At 34.1% G+C, this 21,846-nt stretch overlaps 2 protein-coding genes across 2 annotated transcripts; both read right to left on the reverse strand.

Moving 5' to 3' along the window:
- Window positions 1-8,777: 8,777 nt before the first annotated feature.
- Window positions 8,778-10,143, reverse strand: LOC142340918 (enhancer of rudimentary homolog). The gene is made up of 2 exons (XM_075391699.1): window positions 9,896-10,143; window positions 8,778-9,243 (listed from the first exon to the last, which is right to left on the reverse strand). Exons 1-2 carry the CDS (start codon window positions 10,028-10,030, stop codon window positions 9,064-9,066), a joined length of 315 nt encoding a protein of 104 aa, XP_075247814.1. The 5' UTR covers window positions 10,031-10,143; the 3' UTR covers window positions 8,778-9,063.
- A 34-nt stretch (window positions 10,144-10,177) lies between these two features.
- Window positions 10,178-12,291, reverse strand: LOC142340911 (transcription initiation factor TFIID subunit 5-like). The gene has a single exon (XM_075391687.1). It carries the CDS (start codon window positions 12,249-12,251, stop codon window positions 10,227-10,229), a length of 2,025 nt encoding a protein of 674 aa, XP_075247802.1. The 5' UTR covers window positions 12,252-12,291; the 3' UTR covers window positions 10,178-10,226.
- Between the last annotated feature and the right edge of the window lie 9,555 nt (window positions 12,292-21,846).

Genomic DNA, 21,846 nt, shown 5'->3' on the forward strand with positions numbered 1-21,846 from the left:
AAAGAGGGAAACAAAAAACGCACAAAGGCTGCTACAAGTACAATTACCCAAAGAGTCAGTTCAAAACCTATCAAATTTTGCAAATTTAGGCTGGGAAGAATAAACGTCATTTCAACAGTACGACTCCATTCACCAACCTCTTCTGAGTATAATTTAAAAAATTACAATACAAAAGTTTCTTCTAAAACGTGAGAGACCGAAAATCAACAAAATAACATGCGAACAAGGAATGTTAATAACTTCAATTTTATAACTTCAAAAAGAGCATACGAAACTTTGAAAAAAACTGGATGACAAAAAAATTATTATCTTTGAGGCGAAGAAAGCCCTTTTATTTGAAAAATTGGAGCCTTGTTGGTATAATTGCTTAAAATTTAACATATAGGTTAAATTATTAAAGTTTCACACTGAATTGGTTACTTTTTGTTCATCCATTTTCATTGCTTCAAATTTTTTTGTTGAAGTTGAATTTAATTTAACTCATTAATTTTTAACATTTCTGCTGCTGTGAACTCAAATATGAGTATTTTATTGGCTGTTGTCTCTTTAAATCACAGTTTTCTGTTGTTCGCATATTATTTTTTTTCATGGTTTTCTCATTTTGATTTGTTTGTATACAAAATCTCATTTCGAAGAGTTCTGAACAAATGAGTTTCATTTGGAATTTTGAAAATTAATCTTGAAAATACACTCTGTAGAGCTCTGCGAAAGTAAAATAGTCTAACTGGGGAAATATTTCTGATGCTTTTCAACTCCCGGGTGAAGCTTTTGAGCTGATTTATCGGTTACTTCTAGCGTTTTTTGTGCGTAGTTGTATCAATGTCTTTCTTTAATATTTCTCCAGCAAATGGTCCGCATCGAATTTGACCTTTTTGCTCAACACTTCAAACCTAAGAACCATCAATTCTACGAATGTGCTCCGCTCTCAATTCAGGTTCAATTACGAATTGGTTGTTCCCGCAACTTAAAACTGATAAAAAAAACTTAACAAACTAAACTGCCTAGAACAATGTAATTGAGTCCTTATCTACATTCTCTTACAAATGCAGTTGCCCTTAAGAAACAGTCTTTGGAAAAAACTTTTCTTAAAAAACAAAAGAAAAAAGAGGGAAACAAAAAACGCACAAAGGCTGCTACAAGTACAATTACCCAAAGAGTCAGTTCAAAACCTATCAAATTTTGCAAATTTCGGCTGGGAAGAATAAACGTCATTTCAACAGTACGACCATTTTCCATTCACCAACCTCTTCTGAGTATAATTTAAAAAATTATAATACAAAAGTTTCTTCTAAAACGTGAGAGACCGAAAATCAACAAAATAACATGCGAACAAGGAATGTTAATAACTTCAATTTTATAACTTCAAAAAGAGCATACGAAACTTTGAAAAAAACTGGATGACAAAAAAATTATTATCTTTGAGGCGAAGAAAGCCCTTTTATTTGAAAAATTGGAGCCTTGTTGGTATAATTGCTTAAAATTTAACATATAGGTTAAATTATTAAAGTTTCACACTGAATTGGTTACTTTTTGTTCATCCATTTTCAGTGCTTCAATTTTTTTTGTTGAAGTTGTATTTAATTTAACTCATTGCTTTTTAACATTTCTGCTGCTGTGAACTCAAAAATGAGTATTTTATTGGCTGTTGTCTCTTTAAATCACAGTTTTCTGTTGTTCGCATATTATTTTTTTTCATGGTTTTCTCATTTTGATTTGTTTGTATACAAAATCTCATTTCGAAGAGTTCTGAACAAATGAGTTTCATTTGGAATTTTGAAAATTAATCTTGAAATTACACTCTGTAGAGCTCTGCGAAAGTAAAATAGTCTTACTGGGGAAATATTTCTGATGCTTTTCAACTCCCGGGTGAAGGTTTTGAGCTGATTTATCGGTTACTTCGAGCAGTTTTTGTGCGTAGTTGTATCAATGTCTTTCTTTAATATTTCTCCAGCAAATGGTCCGCATCGAATTTGACCTTTTTGCGCAACACTTCCAAACCTAAGAACCATCAATTCTACAAATGTGCTCCGCTCTCAATTCAGGTTCAATTACGATTTGGTTGTTACTATCTCCATTCAGCGTTCCCACTTTTGGGAAACCCATTTTTGTGCTCTGTTTAATTGTTTTTTGAACGGTTTAAGAATTGCGATTGATTAAACATGATTGCGCAACTTCTGTCTGCACGGCAGTAAAAATCAAATATTTTTGCCTAGTTACAAATTGGAACTTAAATTTAAAATTTAATCTGTTTGAATCGGAACCTGAACTCTTCGCTCAGAAATGAAAAGAAAGATGAGAAAACTAAGTTGTTCTAATGGTGAATTTTATCGAGTATTTTTGATGATAAATTCATAGGAATTTTTGTCATGTTTATGGGGTATATTTATTGAAAATGTCTACGTAGACCCAAAAACTATTCATTAATATAACATTTTCTTTTTGCAAAACTCGTGTTTGAGCTTTTTCCTCGCAACAATTGAAACTTTGACATGGGTAGGTTTTAGAACAAGACAGCGGAATTTGAAATTTTTAACTATCTTTCCCTTTTTCAAACTTTTGAATAGATAATTTTAGTTGGTTCTGCCTCTGCTTGTCTATTTTATACCCAGGTTGTTTTCTGACAGTCTGCAGTTGCTTCTTTGTCTGGTGATTGTGGCTTGGTGATAACTGCTTTGAAGTATAGGTTTTATAAAATGCAGTTAGTAATAAGGAACTTTTTGTTGTTACCGGTTTTTATCGAATTTTTTGAGTTTTTTAACTTGAATGTGGGTTCGGGTACAAATTGAAGCAGCACAACCTTGCTTTCAAGACACTAAAACCTAATACCTTCAGAGAACGAACGCTCAGCAAAATCTTAAACCTTAAGGCCCAAACTACGAAGACAAAACGGTCACAAATTTTAAAAATATAGCTTAAAAGTTCAATTTTTTAAAAACTTCCTAAAAATCAGCTTCTCAAACGCAGCAAGATAACTCACTTGTGCGTCAACACTTATTGTGTTTTTATGATTGACAAAATTACACATCTGCGTGCTTTAAAAAGTTTCATTTGCCCATTAATAAACATAGCCGGCAGATTGCCGGAAAATAGCCGCGATAGACGCTTGTGGTGTTACATGAAATGAAACAACTATAGAAATAAAATAGACAGATCGACCACCAGTCCTTTAATAGATCACTAGACTTTTTGGGTCAGCTTCGAACTGTCATTTTTCTGAGACACCTAAGCTCTATAAGGAGAAAGCCCTAATAGGGCTTTTCAAAATTAGAATCTTTTCCGTTTGTGCCCCCTCAGCTCAGTGGGCGCATATTATTTGCCCCCCCCCCCCCGATGCACGTGCAATATTGGGGGTGGGCACAAAGGGAAAAGATCCCAAAATCAATATTCTAAATAAAAAACTCAAGACTCTAATATTCAAGAATTAGGGCATATGTTTGACACTACTTATATGCACTATTGACCTTTAATAAATAAATGCTCATAAGATTTGAAGTTTCATAAGTGAGCTCAGAAGTCATTTTTTTGAGTGAGGTAAGTCATGAAAAGTCAATTCCAAGAAGTCACGGTAAGACAAAACAAAAATCTGTTAGACGAAGTAAAAAAACAAAGCAGGACAAGTCCTGACGTACAATTCAATGAATTTTCATTGACTTAACAAACAACTAGACCTAGAACGGACAACGAGTGAATTGGGAAAACCATTTCTAAAAAAAATCAGATGAAAAAAAACAAAAAAAAACAGAAAATCAATGTCAAAATGCTGCTAGGGAGAACAAAAAAAAACCAATAGTGAGATATGTTATTTTGATTCTAACGAGAAACTAGGGCCAGAATGAGCTGTGAATTGATTGGGAAAACTATTTAGAAAAAAATCCCATCCAAAAAATCGAAAAAACAGTAAAAATCAGAGTGAAATTGCCGCATGTGAACAAAAAACCACTACCGAGAAACCGAATTTTTGTTCAAACACCGTTTTCTCACTCTACTTTAAAACTAGAGCGAAAAAATTCACGCCGCAAAACCACTCGCTTTTTCGCTCCATTTCCTGTTTCGGCGTGACCAAAATCACTACTCCAATTTGACTTCAAAAATCATGAAAATGTGTGAACAGATCTTAAAAAAAAACATAGCAGGACAAGTCCTGACGTACAATTCAAAGAATTTTCATTGACTATACAGAAAAACTAGACCAAGAATGGACTTTGTGTTAATTGAGAAAACCATTTTTAAAAAATCAGATAAAAAAATAGGAAAAAAACAGAAAATCAATGTCAAAATGCCACATTTGAACAAAAAAACCACTAGCGAGAAATTGAGATTTAATTCAAACAAAAAAATTAGGCCTAGAATGAGCTGTGAATGGATTGGTAAAAAAACCATTTAGAAAAAAGCCGATCCAAAAAATCGAAAAAAGTAAAAATCAGAATGAAATTGCCGCATGTGAACAAAAAACCACTACCGAGAAACCGAATTTTTGTTCAAACACCGTTTTCTCACGCTACTTTAAAATTAGAGCGAAAAAAATTCACGCCGCAAAACCGCTCGCTTTTTCACTCCATTTCCTGTTTCGGCGTGACTAAAAGCACTACTCCAATTTGACTTCAAAAATCATGAAAATGTGTGAACAGATCTTAAAAAAAACATAGCTGTAAGAATTCCGGAAACGACTCGAAGGAAAAATTGCCCATCCTTATGTCTAAACAACTGAACAACTATTGTGAACCCTGAACCTCCATAAAGTCCATAAAAAATTTAAGGAAGAAGAAAAACGGCATTCAAAAAAAATTGAACAAAAACACTATAAGAACTTAATGAGTTTTTTTAATAGTACAAGGAAACATAAAGCCGAGTGAAGTTCGTTTGCAATTAGAGCTATGAAAAACTCGCAAAACAATGGGCAAGTCATATAGGCTAAGAAAACAGTCTAAGAATAAAAACAAAACCTTCAAAAAATAAGAAAAATGGTTTTAAAATTTCTCAATTTTTTTGTCAATTTTCCTCAGAAAAAAATGGCTTATACCAAAAAAACTTTAATCAATTGGTATCTGAATATTTCTTAAGTAACAGGCTTTTATCCAAATCCCACTTAAATTATTAAAACAAAAAAAACGCAAAAAATCATTAATTTTCGTCTAAAAATCAGCAAAACTGATCAAAAATCTCCATATTAGCATTAAACTAAAACTTATTAAACTTTTGGCTACACAACTAGAACAACTATTGTGTACCCTGAACCTCCACAAATGCCATAAAAAAATTAAGGAAGAATAGAAACGGCATTCAAAAACAAATTGAACAAAAAAACTATAAAAACTTAAGTTCTTTTAACTTGAGATTTTTAAATAGTACAAGGAAACAAAGCCGAGTAAAATTCCTTTCCAATCAGGGCAATGGAAAGCTCGCAAAACAAAGGGCAAGTCATAATAGGCTAAGAAACTTGTCTAAGACTAAGAAAAAAGAAAAACTGCAAAAAAATAGGAAAAATGGTTTAAAATTTCTGTTTTTCTGTCAATTTTCCGGAGAAAAGAATGATTTATACCAATAAAACTTAAGTCAATTGATAGCTGAATATTCCTAACAGGCTTCCACTCAAATCCCACTTAAAGCATTAATACAAAAAACAGGCAAAAAATCTTTAAATTTCGTCTAAAATTCAGCAAAACTGATCAAATACCTCCAAATTAGCATTAAACTCAGAATTAACTACTTGAAACCTTCAATTTCTATCAAAACAAGCGTAAAACTAAAACAATATTATAAGCAAACCTCATAAACATCAAAAGTGGCAAAAAAAACTGCTTTTAAAAGCCGCACGTGAGCAAAAAAATTTCGCTCGGTTTGAGAAAATTTTTTCACACATCAATTTCTCGCTCTCTCAACAACAGCGGTATGAACAAAAACCACTCTTTTCGCTCCATTTCCTGTTTCGGCGTGACCAAAATCACTACTCCAATTTGACTTCAAAAATCATGAAAATGTGTGAACAGATCTTAAAAAAAACATAGCAGGACAAGTCCTGACGTACAATTCAAAGAATTTTCATTGACTAAACAGAAAAACTAGACCAAGAATGGACTTTGAGTTAATTGAGAAAACCATTTTTAAAAAATCAGATAAAAAAAATTGGAAAAAAAAACAAAATCAATGTCAAAATGCCGCATTTGAACAAAAAAAACCACTAGAGAGAAATTGAAAATTAATTCAAACAAAAAAATTAGGCCTAGAATGAGCTGTGAATGGATTGGGAAAAAAACCATTTAGAAAAAAGCCGATCCAAAAAATCGAAAAAAGTAAAAAGCAGAATGAAATTGCCGCATGTGAACAAAAAACCACTACCGAGAAACCGAATTTTTGTTCAAACACCGTTTTCTCACGCTACTTTAAAATTAGAAAGAAAAAAATTCACGCCGCAAAACCACTCGCTTTTTCACTCCATTTCTTGTTTCGGCGTGACTAAAATCACTACTCCAATTTGACTTCAAAAATCATGAAAATGTGTGAACAGATCTTAAAAAAACATAGCCGGAAGAATTCCGGAAACGACTCGAAGGAAAAAATTGCCCATCCTTATGTCTAAACAACTGAACAACTATTGTGAACCCTGAACCTCCATAAAGGCCATAAAAAATTTAAGGAAGAAGAGAAACGGCATTCAAAAAAAATTGAACAAAAACACTATAAAAACTTAATGAGTTTTTTTAATAGTACAAGGAAACATAAAACCGAGTGAAGTTCGTTTGCAATTAGAGCTATGAAAAACTCGCAAAACAATGGGCAAGTCATATAGGCTAAGAAAACAGTCTAAGAATAAAAACAAAACCTTCAAAAAATAAGAAAAATGGTTTTAAAATTTCTCAATTTTTTTGTCAATTTTCCTCAGAAAAAAATGGCTTATACCAAAAAAACTTTAATCAATTGGTATCTGAATATTTCTTAAGTAACAGGCTTTTATCCAAATCCCACTTAAATTATTAAAACAAAAAAAACGCAAAAAATCATTAATTTTCGTCTAAAAATCAGCAAAACTGATCAAAAATCTCCATATTAGCATTAAACTAAAACTTATTAAACTTTTGGCTACACAACTAGAACAACTATTGTGTACCCTGAACCTCCACAAATGCCATAAAAAAATTAAGGAAGAATAGAAACGGCATTCAAAAACAAATTGAACAAAAAAACTATAAAAACTTAAGTTCTTTTAACTTGAGATTTTTAAATAGTACAAGGAAACAAAGCCGAGTAAAATTCCTTTCCAATCAGGGCAATGGAAAGCTCGCAAAACAAAGGGCAAGTCATAATAGGCTAAGAAACTTGTCTAAGACTAAGAAAAAAGAAAAACTGCAAAAAAATAGGAAAAATGGTTTAAAATTTCTGTTTTTCTGTCAATTTTCCGGAGAAAAGAATGATTTATACCAATAAAACTTAAGTCAATTGGTAGCTGAATATTCCTAACAGGCTTCCACTCAAATCCCACTTAAAGAATTAATACAAAAAACAGGCAAAAAATCATTAAATTTCGTCTAAAAATCAGCAAAACTGATCAAATACCTCCAAATTAGCATTAAACTCAGAATTATCTACTTGAAACCTTCAATTTCTATCAAAACAAGCTTAAAACTAAAACAATATTATAAGCAAACCTCATAAACATCAAAAGTGGCAAAAAAAACCTGCTTTTAAAAGCCGCACGTGAGCAAAAAAATTTCGCTCGCTTTGAGAAAATTTTTTCACACATCAATTTCTCGCTCTCTCAACAACAGCGGTATGAACAAAAACCACTCTTTTCGCTCCGCTCTTAATTGTTGTTCAGCCCCAAAATCAGTGCAAATTTTTTCAAGCGTTTCATTTCCCGCTTCAAAAATCACTCCAATAAAATTGATTAAAAAAAGGACTTCTCCAATACTCCTCTTCGAGTCGTAAAAAGACAGCGCCCCAATACAATTCAAATTCTTTGCATTGTAAAAAAAAAATTAGGGGCGCTATAATAGCCGCCTAGAATTGAGGACGCGGCTATTAAAAAACTAAAAAAAATAAGGAAAACTACAATTTGTTACAATTATTGTGTTGAAGTTGGAGTTTAGTATAGATATAAATCAAAGCCTTTCTTCGCAAGAACTCACAAAAATTTAACAATATAAAATGTTTCAGGTGATTATGGCGATGATGTGTGCAAAGGAGAGCGAGGCACAGGCACATTCTGATCTTTTTTCTTTTTGGGTAAAAACTTTGTAATGATCTTTCAAAAGTTTCATAACCTTTCTGGAATGCGTAGACATTTTCAATTTTACGCCCCTGTAATATATTTGCCCTATTACAATTAAAATTGGAAGAATAAGCACTGAAAGACCTAAACTACACAAAAAATTTATGCTGACTTTGAAAGAATTTGTGAAGCAAGCGATGATTAAAAATTCGCATTAACGGAAAGTCCAAAACAGTTTTTGCTTGGCATCGATTCGTGAGATTGTTCCATGACCGATGCCCATAACCAAAACTTTCACTATGCTATGGAAATCTGCTATGTGATTGGGGGAAAATTCTCCATTGTTGTTCCAAATCCTCTTTATTTGTTTCTCATAGCTCGATCTATGCTGGTGCGTACATATCTATTAGCAAATAGTTTGCGCCTAACGTCGTGGTGCAAAGATGATCAATAATTTTAGGACAAAGAGCTAAAATTAGTCATTTTTATTATCCAATCCAATATTTGGCTTGAATTGCCTTTAAAACCAGAGATTAAAATTAAGATTATGTCTCAAATCAGCTGAACTAAATTGAGAAATAAAACGTAAATTCAAGACACATAAAGAGTTCGAATCAGGAGAAATAGGTGTGAATATAATTTACCCGCAAAGGTCTAATTTCACCGAAAAGAAATCAGGCAAATATAGCGTTTCATGAAGGAAGACAAATAAAACAATTTGACAACTTTTGCTCAACTAGGCAGGTTTATAAAAAGTCTTCAGTTCTTATTGCAATTTTCTTTCAATCCACATCTTTGGGTAGGTACAGAAGCCTCACGTACGATAACCGCCATCCTCAATGTCAGGCAGTAGATTCTCATCGGCCAGCCTGTTGTCGCAAACAGTCGAAGAGCTTGGTCTTAACCCACTTCTTGCCCCAGGGTGCATACCTGCCATTGTCAGTTTGCAGCAGAACACACAAATCGGGCAATGAGTCAATGTAGTCGAACAGATCATTCACATCGTACGTGATTGTTGACTTGTTAGGGTTAGTCACCTGTACAGAACATTGACTTTCAGCATCAAATAATTTGTTAAACTTATATTGTATAAACTCTGTATAATTGTCAACATTCATGATCTGCTTCATTAAAGATGGCAGCATTCATGAATGTAATGTCCTTTGTCTCTGTAATTATTGATTCCTATGTACACTTGATTAATAACCGCATAGCGTAGCTCCAAGCAGGTGAAACTAACAAGGTGGAACCAACAAAGCTCTAGCTAACAAGGCGTCCAATTACACACCAGAAAACAAGATGAGAAAATTTAAATCAAGCGCGACTCCTAAGATTAATGATCGCACGCATCAAAAATGGCCGATCTAATTCTACAGCAAAATTGGATAACTCATGATTTATAACATTATTTTATGGATAACATTATTTTTTCATCTATCTCAACAAAGTAGGGTTAACTTTGTTCACTTTGACGGTACCGTACAAAGCAATCTCTTTTGCACCATTTTTGAACAAATGCATACATATTAAACTCTACGGAGCATGAACTACTACCGAATTTTGTCTGTGCTCAGTTGAGAAATGAGCGACATGTTGTTTGACTAAAAAGCCATCAATTTCAAATCCGTAGAAACTGCATTATGAATCAACACATTCCGAGTTATGTCTAAATGTGAAGCTATGACTGACCTTGAGGTAGTTCTCGTATGTCTTGCAAATTCCCTCCATGCACTGGTCGATTGAGTCGAAGTCCTGGTACCTCCTGGTGGAGGGGTTCTTGGCACTTTGCAGAAACAGAATTGTGTGCTCACTATCACGGGGCATTCTGATATCAATAATTATATGAACACAAGATCAGTCTAAAAAATAACCAGTTTGTTCACAGGGGGAAATATATCAGGATTATAACAGGCTGATTTTAAGTCAGTTATTCTGCCGATTCGACCTAACAATCTCTATAAAACAAGACGATGAAATTTCAGAAGACAAATAAATTATAGGTAAACATTTTTTCAGAAGCTTAAGAGCTCAAATTTATCGATCCAATCTGATAGTTCCCTCCTACTAACAACAGATTTTTCCTAGTAAAATGCAAACATTTCACAGGAGTAGCCTTGGTGTGAAAGGTATTCATTAGAAAAGACGCCGAATCAGGTAATGAACTTTGGTTAAGACTCGATTGTAGCACCGGTGCATCGGTGTCCAAAAAGGGTGCAAACAGCTTTGTCAGATCCCAGAGCTTTATTGTACAGTTCGAATATCCGGCAACAACAACAGTTCCATTCCTGTCAAATGTAAGAGAGAATACGCTATTTGGAACGCTGTCCTGTAAATTGTCATTGACCTTCAGTATAGCTATGACCTGATTTGAAAAGGACAAATCATGAATTAACACTTGACCATCCTCGTCTCCGGAAACGACAAACCGGCCTGTCGTAGGATGCACAGCAATACATGTAATGGGCGATTTATGACCAGTAAGAACCCTGACACAATCACCCGTCAGAACATCCCAGACACGAACTGTCCGATCACTGCTACCTGACAAAACATAATTTGAGTTCGGATGGTAAGAAAGACATTCTACTGCACTTAGATGCCCGCAAAACATTCTCAATGGTTGCACGTGTTCTTGGGTCCAAAGCCGCACGCTGCAGTCATCACCCGCACTTGCAAAATAGTGACCATGGCTTGAGAACTTCACATCCCAAACTGGACCAATATGACCTTTGAACACAACAAGGTTCGAAAACGTGTATAAACTCCAAAGCCTGATCGTGGAATCTGCAGATGACGTAAGAAGTGTTGACTTGTCGGGCGAGAAGCTGTTCCCGTACACTGCAGCTCGATGTCCAGACATTGTTTTGGAATCCGATGCCGTTTTATTATCGAGCAGGCTATCTAAAGTAATGGAAGCCGAATCATCTTCCAGGTCGATTTGAGACAGCTCTTGATATTGCTTCATTTCTTTTAACGGTTGGTCTGTCAAGCTCCATATTTTTACAATTGACGACTCAAAACTAGCTGCTAGTAGTGTTGAATCTTCACTAATTGATAGCTCAGTAAGCGTATTGGTAGTGTTATGCAATGTGTAGCAATACGCACACAATGGTTTGTTCATACCCAATTTAACTCGCTTTACTGTGTCTCTGGATGCTGCAAGCTTATCCAAACGATCAGTTTCTTTGAACTCCGGGAGCGGAACTCTATCAATAGCGGGAGCCATTGGGGTACTTTTCGCCTTTTTCGGAGTTCCCGTTATCTCTTTCCGAAGCTTCTTTTTAGGCTTCTTTCCAACTTCATTAGACTCAGATGTGTCGTCATTGTTGTCATCGCCAATATCCGCAGCTAAATCCGCATCTCTGTTTATTCCGTAGAACATTTTCACTACTTGCAGACTGTGGGTCGAATCACCCCCTAAGCTTCCGAGTGACGCCTCGATAACTTCAGTAGCACGCGTTTTGCTGTTGTACACGTTAATTTTCATCTTTGATTTCAGCATATTCATCAAATTAACGGCCGATTGTTCATTCAACTGTTTCAGAAGGTAACTGTTGGTCTCCGTTGACAAGGTAACCGCATACTTTTCACAGGTAAGAGCTCTAGCCAATGGGCTCTCTTTCAACTGATCCTTCGACTTAATTGTCTGTAGTTCTGTGCAATCTGCAGAATGAAAGGCAAATTGGTGCTCAATATATTTGGAATAGAACAGACTTGCTCCATCGTAACTATCATTTTTGATCATTTCAAAATAAAAGAAGCAAAACAAGGGAAATAACAATGAGCTTAGTTCAACCTTCATTGCATCGAGCGATGACTGAATCAAATCCAGGACAATGGAGTATTCGTCGAAGCACCAGCAACTACCTCCTGAAATTCCATCTGACTGGCTTACATGTGCATTAACGACACCTTCTTTTTCTAACACATTTTTCTTGAATGTATTCCCAAGAGCCTCGAGGTTATTGGCTTCTAAAAACGCCAAAACATCGGCAAGTTTTACGTTTGTTGGTTCAGAACTTGAGCTTTCAAGTTGCACACTCATTCTGAAACAATATCAAACGGCAACAAATTAAAAATGTAATGCAAGCAAAGACGACTAATAGTGCCAGACTCATTAGTGATATATATCAGCAGAAGAAAAGACGTCTAAATTTGAATAAATGGATCTTTTCCGTTTGTGCCCCCCCCCCCAGCTTAGTGGTTGCATATTATTTGCAACCCCCAGATGCACGTGCAATATTTTTACATAATGATTTACTATGTAATGACACGTGCTCTGTAACTGGGGGGAGCATAACGTACTGGGGGGGGGGGGGGGGGGGCACAAACGGAAAAGATCCGAATAAATTTATGAATATATATACATCCATAGGCATATTTAACCAAAAATCGTATTAAAAAAGTGGATTGACGAATATATCGAATCCATCTGACTGCTTTCTTCATCAGCTTCTTAGATCCGAAATATTGTATGCAATGCACAAATATTGATTAAAAGTAAGAACGGAAAGTGAAAAAACAGCTTTGCGAATGTCACTCGTATCATACAAAAGTTATTAACTGTGGGTTTCAAGGTAAAAAAAGACTAGTTCAAACTTCAATTCATTTCCTAATTTAATCGAAATTTCACATTCATGGGTTGTTGTAGCTGTCGCACAGAGCTGCAATTCGCAAGTAATTTTGGCGGGGTAAAGGCGCTTATTGCCGTTTTTAACTGGTACCCTAGATTGCATTTGTATCATAATAATAATATGTATATTAGTAATAGTATAATCATGGGTCGTAGCCTTTATCGAAGGTCTTTAAACGTAAAGGTTTCGATGAAATAGGTAACTTGATTTTGAAACAGCCATCAATCAATCTCTCTTAAAGTCTCTACATTCTGTTTTTAAAACCTAAGGGAAAATTTCCTGAGCAGTGGAAAGAAAGTGTTATCACACCAGTCTACAAGGATGGGAACAAGACCTCGCTCAAAAACTAACGATAAACTGCTTCTCAGGTCAATCTAAATCTTTTGAAACTGATTTTTGACTGCCTCTTACTTTATAAACAACCGAAATCACGATTCACAGTTCGGTTTCTGGACAAAGCAATCAACCAGTGTTCAACATCTTTGCTTTCATCAAAAAACCTATAGCTTCAAACAAAACCGACAAACGTCGAGCGAATTGCTCTCAAACGACCGGCTGGCGTCGTCAGTAGCTAGCCACGGTTTAGTAAAGCCAGCTTAAGATTAATTGAAGGGGCGTAAGGTGGGATTGGGTGACTGATGTTGGGGCGGTGGGTGCTTGGGGGTATGCGATCAATTTCTCAGTACAGCCCTTCACATCATAAGTATGTCTCCACAACAATTTCTGTTAATCGCATATTGAAGACTAGTGGGCTGAACGGTTCTAAGAGAACTTTATGCAAGATGAGCGCTACCTCTTTATCTTGTTTCTGAAGAGCGAAGTCAAGTTGGCCAGACGAAAAATCGGCAAGCGAACAATTGCACGAGAGACAAACATGTTTAGTATATTTGCTACAAATAGCTTTTTAGAGAAATTAACAATGAATTCCAAAAATGTTCCTGTTAGGTCATTTATGATGAAAACAATTTTTTATAGCTCTTTGTTTATGAGGTTCAGAGATGATGACATTACGCCACATAACACCAGCTGAAGTGCGGCATCAACAAGGAGAGAGAAAAGGACAAAAAATGTTGATAAATTTACGGATACAATATCAAATTTAAACTAAATCTTGACGAAATTCAAGATATTAATATCTGAACAACTAATTCCTTGTCTCAAGAGACTATCCAGTATCCCTGTTTCGGTTCCTTCCCATTATAGTCCCCAGTTTAGTGGTCAGATAACCTATAGCCCCCCGATCATGATAATTATAGAACTAATTAGTTCTAGAAACTATGAAGCATCTTATTATCAAAAACTGGAGGAGGTCCAAGGGCCCCTGGAACCGGAAAAATTCAAAAAAATGACATTAAAAGTTTGCGACCTTAAATAGTTGATAAAACTATTTCATGGCCATTATAAAATTGTCAGTAACCAATTATCAAAGACCTTAGGAGTTTTTCTGGCCCCTGGGTCTAGAAAGACCTGAATAAGGAAATATAAACGTCATAACATTTGAAAAAATTTTGTCAAAAAATGCTATAATTGGTGATGTTAAAATGTTAAAACCGTTCCGTTGCCACTGGAAGCTATGCAGTTATCTATTTTTAAAACCTAGAGGATGCTCCTTTACGCCTAGGGCTGATAAAAATAAAAAATGTCAAACCCTTACAAAAAACTTGCAATTGTGCAAAATAGTACAAATTTGCCTATTTTTAGCGAGTGCTTCGTTCGTCAATAGCTAGAAAAACGGGGGGGGGGTTACACCGAGGGCTGCTGGGGGAGAGGGGGGCAACATTGTTTTGGGGGCAGCGGCGGGTGGGAGGGTGTGTTGGCAAAAGTGCGGGGGGGGGGGGCTTGGGTCCACAGTGGAGGGCTCTTCAACCTCTAAAAACCGCCCATCACACAAAAAGTATAAGTCTCCAAAAAAGACTGAGCTGAAACAGAGCTGAAAGGCTCAAGAGGACCTAAAGCAAGCTGGGCGTTTTTGCGTTTTATGAGGACGAAAAGTCAAAAGCATCCGAAAAAAAATCGGTCACCCGCGAAATTGCATAAAAGAGACCAACAGGACTTATATAATTGCTACAAACTTCGTTTGAGAGCAATTAACTACTGCTCAACAGTAATTGGTGAATGAGTGAAAAATTTAATTTAAACTCAAAAACCAATACATAAAATAAATAATACCACATTAGAGGACAGTTGAGATTTGTCATATTTGATCATGAGAAAAGAAGAACGTTAAAAACGACAGAAGACTTTGACATATCTACGGACATAAACTCAATATCTTTTTATTGGGAAAAAACTATTTTGTTTCAAAGTTGAAATATCATCAAAAAAGCCTCAGCTGGACTTTCAACTTTTCTTTTTAAAGCAGATGGAACTCTTATTTTACAGCTCTGCTCATTGCAAACTCAATTTTATTTTACTACAAAGCAGATGCAACCTGCGTTAACAGGACTAGATAAAAAGTCAAAAAAATTGGAAAAAAAGGGGGCAGAGCTAAGAAATCCACCTAATCTTTTTAATCAAATAACTTAAAAAGTATCAAGTCTATCATATTTCAAATAACAAATATTAGCTGGATTAACTCTGAGAAACCGCTTTGAGTAGCCGACTGGGAAGCCAACATTAATTTTTCTTACAGACACTAAGTCATAAGACTACAATATAACATCAAACCAAGGAAAGACTAAAAAATTTTCAAATAAAATACAAAAACACAAAATTTCTGGCACTTAAAAGCATGAAACATTAAAGAAAAATGTTTATGTTCACTAAGGACTAATTTGAACATCAAACGTACCAGTTGTTGTAAGGGGTTATTAATAAAGACAAGAACATGATAATTAGAAAATGTTGACTGGAACGAAAAGCTCACAAAATTATAAAGACTTCAATTTCTTCAAAGTGATAAAAGTTCTAGTAAAAAGTTAAATTCAACCATGAGCTATCAATTCAAGATACTAAATATGTCGAAATGTGTTTCAAACCCTCAAACGACAAGAATTGTATTGAAAATTTCAAGAATTGTTTTGAAAACATGAAAAAACTGAGCTGTTCACTGAAATGTTTTATGAGTTCACCTGAGCCTCCTTTAAACAGAAATGAACTTTGTCAATTGAGTTATTTCGTGACAAGAGACCGACCAAATGGAGCCACAAATACAGCCAGCCAACTACGCCTAAACCAAAAAGTTTTTTTAAAAAAAGAAAAATGTAGTCATAAAACCATTTGTTAAACCGCTATCTTTTTCAAAAAACGCCGTCAATAGCTAGTTTGACCTCAAACTCGGGATATAATTTTAGTAAAACTGAGCAAACAATTGGAAGAAATAAGCTTAAAAAGTTGACAAAAATCAAAACTGACTTTTTTCAGAAGAATTATATTTGAAGACTTATGAGTCCACAGATGTCTACAGAAAATAATTTATAGTTTCTACCAGTTTCTTCTCTCTTGAAATAGCTCATTAGAATTCTGGTGACGAGATTAAGTTATAAGAACAAAAAACAACAACAGTTGCTGGCAAAAGACAAGAGTTCAACTAATTTTAGAAAAAATATTTTTGGAGCCAAAAAAAACTACGACTTTTAAACTGAAAACATATCATATGTTAATTGGGCTTAACTAAAAATTAATTGTGTTGTCTTGCTAACTGAACGTCTGAATAAGACAGCCTTGTCTAAAATAGAGATAAGAATTGTTGTAAGTCTTTGAAAACCCACCCAAAAACAGCTAAAACATTTCTATATTAAAAATCTACGTTAAAGCCAAAATAAGATTTGCAAACATTGCGCGGTTTTCAGAAAATTGGATTGTTCTAAGAACTTGTTCAATAGACTAATTGATTAAAAGATTTTAAGATATAAAAAATTAGTATCTGAATTTTGAATAAATACTGATTTAAAATAGCAAATGGGCAGCAAGAAGTTAGTCTCAGAAAGTGACACTAGTTCATAAGACTGCAAATTATCAACAAAAATAGAAAAGACTGAAAAGATTACAAATCCTATACAAAACAAAAAAATTGTTAAGCCTCTGAAGAAGTCGGATTTTGGAAAACATTGTATATATTCACTAGGGACTACATTGAACATCGAACAGACCGGTGGTTGTAAGGGGCAATGAACAAAGACAAGAACATGGTAATGATAATTAATTGACTGGAAGGAAAAACTTAGAAAAACGTACAGATTTCATTATCTTCAAAGTGGTAAAAGCCCTAACGAAAAGTTTATGAAATACAGTTTACGTCACAAGAAGGAGGATGACACCTTTCATGAATGAGACTACATCACAAAATGACAATTAATAAAAATGTAAAAAATTCAAAGTTAAATTCAACCAAGAGCTATCAATTGATGATACCGAACAGGTTGATCTGTGTTTCAAACCCTCAAACGGAAGTCACTGAGAACTACCAAAATACTGAATGAGTCATGACAATAAAAAGGAAATAAACGCACAAAAATCAAAACTGCATTTGAAATCGGAAAAATTGTGTTGAAGACATGAAAAACGCGAGCTGTTCACTGAATGTTTTTATAAGTTCACCTGGGCCTCTTTTCAACAAAAATGAAACTTGTAGATTGAGTGATTTTGTGACAAGAGACCAAAAATGTGCCACAAATACAGCCAAATATCCCAAAATCATAAAGTTTTCCTTTTAAAATGAAAACTGGTAGTCATAAATTATTAGTTAAACCGCTATGTTTTAAAAAAGACTGTCAATTGCAATTTTGACCTCAAATTTAGGACATATTTTTAATTAAAAATGAGCAACAAGTTGATAAAATAAGGTTAAAAATGTGAAAAAAAATTCTGGCTTTTCTGAAAGAATTATATTTGAAGACATATGAGTTCTGAGATATCATCAGAAAAAATTTTATAGTTTCAGCAATACCTCTTGGAATAGCACATTAGACTTTTGCTTGACGAGACTAGGTTTCCAGAACAAAAAAAGAACAGCTGCTTGCAAAACACAAGATTTCATCAGAAATTTACAAAGACACTTTTTCGGAGCCATAAAAGCACAATTTTTAAACTGAAAACATATCGTAGGTTAATTGGGTTTTACTAGAATGTAAATGTGTTGTCTCGCTAACTGAACGTCTGAATAACACAGCCTTGTCTAAAATTGACATGAAAAAGGTTGTAAGTTTTTGGAAACTTATCCAAAACAATCCAAAACATTTCAATAGTAAAATCTGCGATGAGACCAAAATATGCCTTGCAATCACTGTGATGTTTTCATAAAATGTTATTGTTCTAAGAAGTTGTTCAGTAGACGAACTGGTTAAGAAATCTTAAGATATCAAACAATAAGTTATGAATATCGGATAAATATTAATTTAAATTAGCAAATGGCCAGCAATAATTAAGTCCCAGAAAATGACACTAGGTCATAAGACTACGAATTATCAACAAATAAAGACAAGACTGGAAAGATTAAAAACTCCATACAAAACACAACATTTGGAGCCCCTAAAAGAATGAAATTTTGGAAAAAAGTGTTTATATTCACTGGGGACTACTTTGAAGATCGAACGGACCAGTGGTTGTAAGGGGCAATGAATAGAGACAAGAACATGGTAATGAGAAAATATTGATTGGAAGGAAAATCGTACAGACTTCAATATCTTCAAAGTGGTAAAAGCCTCCTTGAAAAATTTTTAAGAAATACCGTTTACGTCACAAGAAGTAGAATTAGACCTGTCATGAATAAGACTACGTTACAAGTTGACAATTTAAAAAAATGTAAAAAGTTCAAATTTAATTTCAACCAAGAATTGTCAATTCATGATACCGAATATGTTGACTTGTGTTTCAATTTTTCAAATGGCAAGAATTGTATTGAAAATTGAATGAATTGTATTGAAAAAATGAAAAAAACTGAGCTGTTCAATGAACAATTTTATTAAGTTCACCTGAGCCTCCTTTAAGCAGAAATGAAACTTGTCGATTGAGTGATTCCGTGACAAGAGACCAAAAAGAGCCACAATCAAACAGCCAACTATCCCAAAATCAAACAGTTTTTCTTATAGGAAAAATTGTAGTCATAAAACCATTAGTTAAACCGCAATTTTTTTTAAAAAACCGTTAATAGCTAGTTGGATCTCAAACCCGGGACATAATTTTAGTAAAACTGAGCAAACAGAAATGAACTTTGTCAATTGAGTTATTTCGTGACAAGAGACCGACCAAATGGAGCCACAAATACAGCCAGCCAACTACGCCTAAACCAAAAAGTTTTTTTAAAAAAAGAAAAATGTAGTCATAAAACCATTTGTTAAACCGCTATCTTTTTCAAAAAACGCCGTCAATAGCTAGTTTGACCTCAAACTCGGGATATAATTTTAGTAAAACTGAGCAAACAATTGGAAGAAATAAGTTTAAAAAGGTGGCAAAATTCAAAACTGACTTTTTTCAAAAGAACTGTATTTGACGACTTATGAGTCCTGAGTTCAACAAAATTTTAAATTTTTTTTCGGAGCCATAAACACCAGGACTTTTAAACTTAAAACATATCATATGTTATTTGGGCTTAACTAGGACGTAAATGTGTTGTCTCGCTAACTGAACGTCTGAAATACGCAGGCTGGTCTAAAATTGAGATAAGAAACATTTTAAGTCTTTTGAGTCTTTTGAGACTTTAAAAAATCAACCAAAACAATCCAAAACTTTTCGAGAGTAAAAATCTACGATAAAACAAAAATAGGCTTTGCAACCATTGCGCGGTTTTCAGAAAAGGTTATTGTTCTAAGAAGTTGTTCAATAGACTAATTTTCTAAAAATTTTAAGATATAAAAAATTAAGTTATGAATTTTGGAAAAATATTGATTTAAAGTAGCAAAGGGGCAGCAAGAAGTTAGTCCCAGAAAAAGACACTAGGTCATAAGACTGCAAATTATCAACAAATATAGAAAAGACTGAAACGATTACAAATACAAAACAAAACACAAAATTTTTCCAGCCACTAAAACAGTGAAATTTTGGAAGAAAAAAAAATTCAATAGGGACTTCTTTAAACATCAAACGGACCGGTTGCTGTAAGGGCAAGGAATAAAGACAAGAACATGGTAATTAGAAAATATTGACTGCAATGAAAAGCTCACCAAAATGGTAAAGACTTCAATGTCTTCAAAGTGGTAAAAAATTGTGTGAAAACTTTCAAATAATACCGTTTAGGTCACAAGAACGAGGATGGGACGTGTCATGAATGAGACTACTTTACAAGTTGACAAATAGCAAAAATGTAAAAAGTTTAAATCTAAACTCAACAAGAAGCTATCAATTCAAGATACTGAATAGGTTGAATTATGTTGACAAACACTCAAACGACTAGAATTGTATTGAAAAATGCAAGAATTGTTTCGAAAACATGAAAAACTGAGCTGTTCACTAAAAATTTTTTTATAAGTTCACCTGAGCCTCCTTGAAACAAAAATGAAACTTGTCGATTGAGTGATTTTGTGATAAGAGACAGAAAGGAGACACAAAGACAGCCAACTATATCAAAATCAAAATCATTTTTTTAAAATGAAAAATCGTAGTCATAAAACCATTAGTTAAACCGCTGTTTTTAAAAAGGCTGTCAATAGCTATTTGGAACTCAAATTTGAGAAATACTTTGATCAAAATTGAGCACCAAGTTGGAAGAAATAAAGTTGAAAAGGTGACAAAAATCAAAACTGAATTTTTTCAAAAGAATTATATTTGAAGACACATGAGTCCTGATATATCTTAAGAAAACATTAATACGTCTTGAAATGGCACATTGGACTTCTGCTGACGAGATTAAGTTTTAAGAGCAAAAAAGAACAACAACTGCTGGCAAAACACAGCAAAACTCCTCTTCGCTGCTTGCTGGCAAAACACGAGTTCATCAAAAATTTACAGAAACATTTTTCCGGAGCCAAAAAAACTACGACTTTAAAATTGAAAATTTATCATTGGTTCATTGGGCTGAAAAAGAACGGAAATATGTCGTTTCACTAACTGAAACTCTGAATAATAAAGCGTTGTCTGTAATTGGGATGAAAAATTTTGTAAGTCTTTATAAACTCACCCAAAATAATTCAAAACATTTCGATAGTGAAAATCTACGACGAGACCAAAACAAGCCTTACAACCACTGCGCGGTTTTCAGAAAATGTTTTTGGTCTAAGAAGTTGTTCAATAGACTCATTGGTTAAAAAACCTTAAGATACCAAAAATTATATAATGAATTGTGGATAAATATTGATTTAAATTGGCAAATGGGCAGCAAAAAGTTAGTCCCAGTAACTTACATAGGAATTGGAGGCTAAATTAATTGATTAAGTGAAGATTGTGTAAGCAGTACTTGTGCCCACTTAGTCAATAATTTGGGACAAAATGGGCTGGAGAAGCATAATTAGTAGCATTTTTCAAAACAATGAAAAAGCTGACGTTTCCAAAATATAGCAACAACTCTAGCCAAAAGAGTCGGTGCAAACAATTGATTATATGTCTTTGATCTTAAACTGTGAAACTACTAAAATCATTTGTCGGCAATTTTTCATATTTGCAGTAAAATTGATCAAGATTCAGCAAATATAAAGGAAAATGTGAACAAAAGAACGGAAACTAATCTTTTGTTCACAAATTTTTAAAACTCGATAACTACTCTGAAAGAGGAAAATAAAAAAAAATATTTTTATGTTGATATACAGCGCATGACAAGCTGCCTAATGATTCCGCCCAAAACGCTGTATGATGAATATATCGATCGGCAAAAATTGAACAAAAAACAGTCGAGCAGATAGTTCCTCCCTCATCAAGGTGTGGTCGGAACAAAAGTAACACAAAATGGTTGTTGAAAAGCAAATCTGTCATTTTAGTTTAACAGTTAAAACAATGCGTAACCATGTTTTTTGCAGCTTTGAAAATTTGATCAGATCAAGTCAATAGTGTTGGACGTTAGCATTTGAATTTTTTTTTGAGCAGGCGCTAGGAACAAAATTATGCCTGCAACCATGAAAAAACCCTTTATAGTTGTGT

Source organism: Convolutriloba macropyga, chromosome 1 (assembly GCF_964194025.1).
Source record: "Convolutriloba macropyga chromosome 1, txConMacr16.3, whole genome shotgun sequence".
NCBI lineage: Eukaryota > Metazoa > Xenacoelomorpha > Acoela > Convolutidae > Convolutriloba > Convolutriloba macropyga.